Genomic DNA, 8386 nt, shown 5'->3' on the forward strand with positions numbered 1-8386 from the left:
TCAGTAAGTATGATAAGTGGTTACTGTAACTCCAAACGTCATTCAGTAAGTATGATAAGTTGTTACTGTAACTCCAAACGTCATTCAGTAAGTATGATAAGTTGTACAGTAGCAAATATCAGTTAGGATAAATACCTTAGGCTGGAAAGTTATTTAATATAATTGGAACCATGAATTGGGGGGTTTCAAATGGAACACATTCCACGAGAGGCTCTGCTGATTTGAAAGCACTCCCTTCTCTGTGATCTAAGAGACGAACCAACGTGACCAAATTAGCGTTCATTGTAGTATCAGTGAAAACCCCTTTGAATAAACTGTTTGCTGTAAAATACCAACAAAAAAAACACAAAGGGGAACTGTTTTCAATTGAAATTATAATACTGTAATACCTTACTGTGTGACTATACTACAGTTCAACCTACAGGGGGCTGCACTGAGCACGCTGTCAGCTAACATTAGCACGTAACCCTCGTATGTGTGACTGCCTGTCTGTACTGTAGCTGCCTTGTATTGGGTTACAATGCTTAACAGGTTGATTGGCCTGAGGCTAAGAGCACTAGCTAAACCCTAACCCTAACCTTGGCAAAATGCCCACGGTCCGACAAGGTCAGACCACGGCGATGACACTCACACATACAGTACAACGGAACAAGGGATAATATCATGAGACCGTACAATGCAGTGGAACGTTTTTCTGATCTTTTTTGTCAAAAGGTCCTGGGAGGGAGTATAGTCTCGCAGGTCGTGGCACATTAGAAGTTGAAGTTTAGTTGGTTGAAATTCCTTTCTCTTACTGCCATCTCTATAAAAGGACAAATTCCTTCATGTCAAATGAAGTTTGGAGTCACCTTGTTATTGACCATGAAAACGAAACACACACAAGCAAGCTAAAAACAGGTTTCCCCACGTCATGTGTCATAATAACATCAAATTCATAATCATACTGTATTGGTTACAAGCACCTGGCTGTACAATGTGAAGCTACAGTAAGAAGGCAAAGTGGGAGTGTGTGCTGCAGGTCGGGACCACAGGGATACACGGTGCTACTATACACCGTCAGGACCACAGGGACACACGGTGCTACTGTACCACGTCAGGACTACACCTAAAGCATGTCATCATTAGGGCCGGGTAGGGAAGTTCTACACCAATATCCGTTCCGATAGTTGCGTTCTTGTTTTAAGAGCAACTTTTCGGATTTATCGCACTTTAAAGATTATACTGACACAGTACCGGTGGGAGGTATGTTCTTTTGTGTGCTTTTTTTTTTTATACCCAGCCCTGAGTATTATGGGTCAATTCTACTCTCTGATATAACAATATTAACATTAACACCAGATCATCAATAGAAAAGAAATCTGCAGAATCTACCTACAAATAGAAGCCTGCTTTAAATATGTGTAGCTAATGTCGGGTTGATGTCCAAGACAAGGAAAAGAAGAGAGGATTAGAGATGAGAGGAGAAGAGAGGAGATGAGAAGAGAGGAGAGGAGAAAAGAGGAGAGGAGAAGAGAGGAGAGAAGAAGAATTGAGACACTACCTCATGCATCATTAAAACATCCTCAACTGTCCCCTCGCCCAGACATCATAGGTCCATGGTCAACAATTAGCTCTTATCAACGCGACTTTAGTCACCAAACACTGTGACCTCCTTTGAAAACCGAGGAAATATTAGGGTGCACCTCCTGGCTCCCTCAAACTAATTCTTCTTCTGCTACCTACACTCAAGCGAAGGGACCTCATTGGGGAGGTTACTAGGAGGGTAATGAAGGTGACAGGAAGCTGCCCTGGGAATGAGAGACAGCCCGTTCTTTAGCTAACTGACTCGGGGTCCATTGCTTTTCACTCCTAGAGAAGCACAGAGCTACGCTACCTATCCATAATACAACCGCTTACTTGGACAAACAAACAAAAACAATCCTAAATCTATGCAGTTCTCTTCCTGGCACTACATTCGGGGTCATTTTGAAGGAAAAGCCGATACCCGTAGAAGGTTTCAATTTGAAAACATAAACATTGTAAATGGACCCCAGGTTTCCTTCCCGTTGCTAGTATCAAAGCAAAGTTTGAAATGAGGAAATTAACTGGGGTTCAGGCTGTTCCCCTGGCAACACCATTCTGCTGAAACCGTCTAGGAGCGTGTCGATAAGGACAGCGTTCTAGAATCTTTTAAAACTCCAGAAGGTAAAACTCCGTAAGAGTATAGGGGTTAGGAAACGCGGTTCGGACAAACATTTTTGTAACGCTTTGGTTAAAATGACGTTTTAGTAAACGACACCGGATATTAACTCGACATGATAAAGTGCCATGCAACAAAAACCCGCAATCCAGTCATAAATAAATTACATGTACAGAAAGCTGAACTCGGGAACTATAGATATATAGCGAAAGATATGTAAACTCAGAGCACGTGGCAAGAACCAGGAAAGAGGACACGTTTATCTCCACTAGTTCATCAAGCAGTGGGTTATTCACTCGCCCGTAGTTTTTATCAATTATAAACCAGTCGGGAGGGGGAAAAAACAAACAATCAAACTAGAAACGTTTTGTCTCGATCTATCCCTCTATTATCCTTTACCACCTCCTGTCTGGTACGACTCCAACTCTGGACCGAGGACGGCCTGGTTGAAGAACCGAGGTTTGCGTAGACAGACGCCGCTTGTAGGAATATGATGATGTCAACGTCGTACACGCTATCATAAAAAAACAACAGACCTCGTAGGATGAGGAGCAAACAACTGGGGTATCACCACTAATATCATAGCAATCGTCATTCGAGGGAATTAGTTAGAAATACGTAGAGAGGACGGGGCTTCACGTACAGTTAGTAGAAGTCGCAGGACGGAAGGGACTGGCCACGAGTCGTTTACACCGCAGATAACCAGAGAACATTGGTTTAATCCCATCACCCTAAAGGGAATTCGGTAGCCTTACCGGTAACCGTAGACATGTAACGCTCACAAGCAAAACCTTCAGAGAAAGAAGCCTGTCTCTACCTGGCTCTCTCCACTATAAATAATCACAAGCGGTCTGAACACTGTGTTTTTCACAGACTCCACAACCTCAAGTATGTCCGCTGTGAAACGTTTGAACTTATGGTTTATTTTGCTCTCCTTTCATCTGGTGGTGTAAACCAGTCCCGGTACACGGGGCGTGTGGAGGGTGGGGGGGGGTTGTCTGGGGTAAGTAAGCTCCTTAATAACAGGGTTTCTTGGTCTTTAATTAGTTTCATAAGGTTGTTCTACAACGTGCAGGATCTGAGGTCGTTACCTACCTACTGAGAGAGAGAGAGAGAGAGAGAGAGAGAGAGAGAGAGAGAGAGAGAGAGAGAGAGAGAGAGAGAGAGAGAGGAGAGAGAGAGAGAGAGAGAGAGAGAGAGAGAGAGACTGCAAATAAGAGTAGAGGATGGAGTGGGACAGAGTATTGTTTTGCTTTCATGGTGAGGACGGAGCGTTGGAGGACAGGAGGGGGCGCGGCTTACAGAGGGGTGTCTGGGTGGTCTATGTACATCAGAGGAAGAGGGTCATGACCTTTAAGATTGTGTTGTTTTGTTTGTTTATTTGTTTGTTTGTTGGTCTGTTGCCACCTCTCACATCCTCTGAGATGACTTTCTCCTGGACAGCTTTGACCTGATGAGAGAGAGAGCGAGACAGAGAGAGAGCGAGAGAGAGAGAGAGAGAGAGAGGAGGGATAGAGAGAGAGAGGGGGGGAAGAGGGACAGAGGGCAGGATGGAGGTTTATTTGTTTATTACACAGAGCTGACGCCTTAGCTGCAGCTAGTCTTCCTGGGGTCCAACAACATACATACACAAGATAACATACACCGATAGAACAAAGGTAGAGGAGAGGGGAGAGACAGAGGAGAGAGAGACAGAGGGGAGGGGAGAGGTAGAGGAGAGAGACAGAGGAGAGAGAGACAGAGGGGAGAGAGACAGAGGGGAGAGAGACAGGGGGGAGGAGAGAGATAGAGGAGAGAGAGGCAGAGGGGAGGAGAGATAGAGAGAGACAGAGGGGAGGGGAGAGGTAGAGGAGAGAGAGACAGATGGAAGAGACAGAGGGGAGGAGAGAGACAGAGGAGAGAGAGACAGAGGGGAGAAGATAGATAGAGGAGAGAGAGACAGAGGGGAGGGGAGAGGTAGAGGAGAGAGACAGAGGGGAGAAGATAGATAGAGGAGAGAGAGACAGAGGGGAGGGGAGAGAGACAGAGGGGAGGGGAGAGGTAGAGGGGAGGAGAGAGAGACAGAGAGGAGAGAGACAGATAGGAGGAGATAGAGATAGAGGGGAGGAGAGAGATAAAGATGGGAAGGAAGGAAGAGAAGAGAACATTGAAGAGAAAAGAGATATCAATAAATAACGTGAGAGTTGGGAGGAGCTGTAATGATGTCACATACTGTAATTATGTCACATATTGTAATGATGTCACCATACTGTAATGATGTCACCTTACTGTAATGATGTCACATACGGTAATAATGTCACCATACTGTAATGATGTCACCATACTGTAATGATGTCACCATACTGTGATGATGTCACCATACTGTAGTGTGTTTTGAGATGCACTAGTCATACAGACGTCAACAAGCTCCATGTTGGAACAACTCCTAAAGGAACTGATGGTCGAGGTCAGTGTGGAGCCTTGTTCCCTCGTAATGGCGCCTGAAGTCCGGCGGTGAGATGTGATTGTGACGTCGCTCGCTGTACAGTACAAACACATGTGACTTGACCCACCTGATGGTTCCAGCCAACAGAGGGTTAAAAGCGTAGAGCCAGTCGTGCATCTCCTTGTCGTTGGTGGCCTGCAGCAGGATCCCACGGTGCTCGGTGCACACGGCGAACGTGTTGGGAGTCTGGAGGCACAAGGCACAAGTCTGTACATCTGGCCCTACTGAAGGCATGTTCATACTGAATTAAAGGTGCGATCGATAACATTCAGCCACTAGATGTTAAAGGTGCGATAGATAACATTCAGCCACTAGATGTCACACTAGAGCACCAGCTTGTCATTTATCCAATCAGGTGCTATAGATAACATTCAGCCACTAGATGTTAAAGGTGCTATAGATAACATCCAGCCACTAGATGTCACACTAGAGCACCAGCTTGTCATTTATCCAATCAGGTGCTATAGATAACATTCAGCCACTAGATGTTAAAGGTGCTATAGATAACATTCAGCCACTAGATGTCACACTAGAGCACCAGCATGTCATTTATCCAATCAAGTGCTATAGATCAGTGGTTCCCAAAGTCGGGGTCGCGACCCAAAGGTGGGCCGCGAGCAGCCACGGGAGGCTATTATTATTATCGTTATTATTTCGCAACAAGTTAGCCCTCTCATAAATAGCACATATAAATGAATAACTAACTTGAACTAACGTAATAGGATTGAAGTGATATTTGGCTTAAAAAATCGGTCGCCTGGCAAAACAGTTAAAAAAAAAAAAAAGCCTGACGATGTGCATTGGGCCGCGGCTCTCTGACGCCTTATTTTCTGGGTCCCGGCCTGAAAAGTTTGGGAACCCCTGCTATAGATAACATTCAGCCACTAGATGTTAAAGGTGCTATAGATAACATTCAGCCACTAGATGTCACACTAGAGCACCAGCATGTCATTTAACCAATCAGGTGCTATAGATAACATTCAGCCACTAGATGTCACACTAGAGCACCAGCATGTCATTTAACCAATCAGGTGCTATAGATAACATTCAGCCACTAGATGTCACACTAGAGCACCAGCATGTCATTTAACCAATCAGGTGCTATAGATCAGGGGTTCTCAACCTTTCTGCTGCCAAGGCACCCCTGTGTCCAAAAAAATATTCCAGGGCACCCCTACATACGATAAAGACTTTTGCGGTCCTGTCTTTTTTGCTACAATGATGACAAACGTGCTTGCTTTCAAAATAACGTTTATTTAACCCATTGAAACCGGGAAACAAACAGAAAATCATGTATTTTATTTTTAAATACAGAAAAATATCAAAGTGCTCTGTTGCAGCTGCATCGTTTTCCATAAAAATAACATAGTGTGACCATTTATCAAACAGAAAATCATGTATTTATTTTTTTAAATACAGAAAAATATCAATAAAGTGCTATCTGTTGCAGCTGCACTGTTGTCTATACAAATAACATTGTGACCATTTATCAAACAGAAAATCATGTATTTGTAATGGCCATGTTTTGTCTGTAAATGTCTGATTAACTTGGAGGGTGCCAAAGACTTGTTGGACAGCACTTGAGAACAAATGACACACTGTGGTTGTGGTGAGCTTTTGCTCCCAGGGAATACAACAAAGCCATAATTAAGGTATCCATCTTCATATTTCCGACATTTTGCCAGTTTTGGTTTAGCCGAACATTTTAGCTTTTTGTTATTAACAGCTTCTGTGTCATCATCTTCTGTGTCCAAGACTGGGTCAATCTCAGCAGTCGAATTGGTAATAGAAGGTACTGAATTGGTATTGGTAACTGTAACCTGTTTCGATGGACGAGTCAGAAACTTGTCCATTTTGTGTGAAAATTCAGCTTTGCGTTTCACGTTGGAAATATTATTCTAGTGAGGTGACGCTTGTTTATGACATCACATCCTGCCATTCTTTGTTGACGGCCAGGGACACAATGTTGACTTATAAAACAGCTATATATAAATGTAATCTGCAGAGTGCCTTTTACTGTTTATCTGTTAAATACAGTTTTCATTCATTCATTCATTCACATTTTGTATCATAATAATAACAGCAGCGGATACACTCACTTTGTCTGCACTTGGCGAGTAGCCCATCACCGTAGCCCAAGCGTGTAATTAGCACGCTTGTGATCCGGTCTTGAACTTTCCATAACGTGTCTCGATAAATCCATTTGATTAGATCCAGCACTGAATGCATTTAGTAATTATTATCACGACAGCCGCCCGCTTTGCAATTCATTGATAACGGATCAGAGCCGGCTCTGTAACGGAGATAGGACCCGCGATGTGACGTCACACGAATGCGACTTCTCTGGAAATGCGTTGGAAAATCTGTTGGTAAAAGCAATGACGCCTGACGCGGACGTTAAGTTGTTTCTATAATAACTTTACGAAACGTGTGAAGACATTTTGATCGATTTCTTTTTTAGTTCATGTTATTAGATTAGGCAATTATTGTATACACATGAAGCACTAGATAGACTATTTGTTTAGTTAATAGTTGTCATTCTATATTCTTAAAGAAACATTCCCATCAGGCATCTCGCGGAACCCCAGGCAGCTCTCCGCGGAACCCCTGTGTGCTGCGGAACCCCTGTTGAGAACCGCTGCTATAGATAACATTCAGCCACTAAATGTTAAAGGTGCTAGGGAGGGAAGTAGGGAGGGGATACATGTAAACAACAACATAAATTTTGGACCCACCATGGATGTGGATGTATTACTTTTACTCTACATGGAAATGTTATCTATAGCACCTATAAGTGTGTTTAAATATTTCTACCCGTATGTACTTTTCTGAGAGCATATTTGCAATGTGTTTCCGTACGTGTGTGTATTGTTATTATTGACCTATAGTCCATTTATGCTGAGTAAATCAGTTCCTCCAGCTACATTTGTGTATTCAAATTTTTTTGGGGAATTAACTGATAGAAAATGAATAGAAAATGAATTGAATCGAATCGTGGTCAAATGAAGAGATTTCATGATGCATTGAATCGTTGCCTGAATAATCGTAATCGAAATTAATCGTTGTGAGGTCGCATTGTTACACCCCTAGTATTTATTTCCAGGTGAAGCGTACCCGCAGTAAGGTCTGCTTGTCCTCGCTGTATTCCACCTGCGCGGAGGACAGGTTGATGACGGCACGCTCCACGCTGTCCCTCTCGCTGCGGTACAGGTAGACGTAGGGCCGGCGTACCACCACGTAGCGCTTCACCCAGCCGCTGGTGTGGGGCTCCAGGAAGTGCAGGTACCCCTTCTTAGAGACGATGGGGCTGTGGACAACACGATTAGATTTGATTCGATTAGATTAGATTAGATTTGAGAGGGGGCAGAGAGAGATGGAGGGAGGCAGAGAGAGAGAGGGAGAGGGGGGGCAGAGAGAGAGGGAGGGAGAGAGAGGAGGCAGGCAGAGATGGGGGGGGGGGGCAGGTAGAGAGAGAGAGGGACAAAGAGAAAGAGAATGAGTGACCAACTGATGAAAGTACAGTACGGAAATAAGTTTGGCATCCAAGTAAAGTGCAGTAGTAATATACAATGTACATGTGATTAAACTGAGTATAACATATATAAATTATTACTACTGAGTAATAGTGCTAATCAGATGTATGTACAGAGTTGTAGTATTAATATGATACAGTACAGTGATACAGGTTTAAAGACACTATGGTAGTAAGTCATACTGGCCAG

At 43.7% G+C, this 8386-nt stretch overlaps 1 protein-coding gene across 1 annotated transcript in view; it reads right to left on the minus strand.

Annotated features, from left to right (window-relative positions):
- Window positions 1-3589: 3589 nt before the first annotated feature.
- The window catches only part of LOC311239268 (kinesin-like protein KIF1A), a gene marked incomplete at both ends in the record, with an annotated part of 70931 nt that continues 66134 nt past the window's right edge, over window positions 3590-8386 (minus strand). The window contains 3 exons of the mRNA XM_084327573.1: window positions 3590-3629; window positions 4732-4850; window positions 7779-7971. Coding sequence (XP_084183699.1) covers window positions 3590-3629; window positions 4732-4850; window positions 7779-7971 — 352 coding nt within the window. The remainder of the gene's footprint in view (window positions 3630-4731; window positions 4851-7778; window positions 7972-8386) is intronic.

Source organism: Notolepis coatsorum (genome assembly GCF_963971535.1).
Source record: "Notolepis coatsorum genome assembly, chromosome: 13".
Classification (NCBI taxonomy): domain Eukaryota; kingdom Metazoa; phylum Chordata; class Actinopteri; order Aulopiformes; family Paralepididae; genus Notolepis; species Notolepis coatsorum.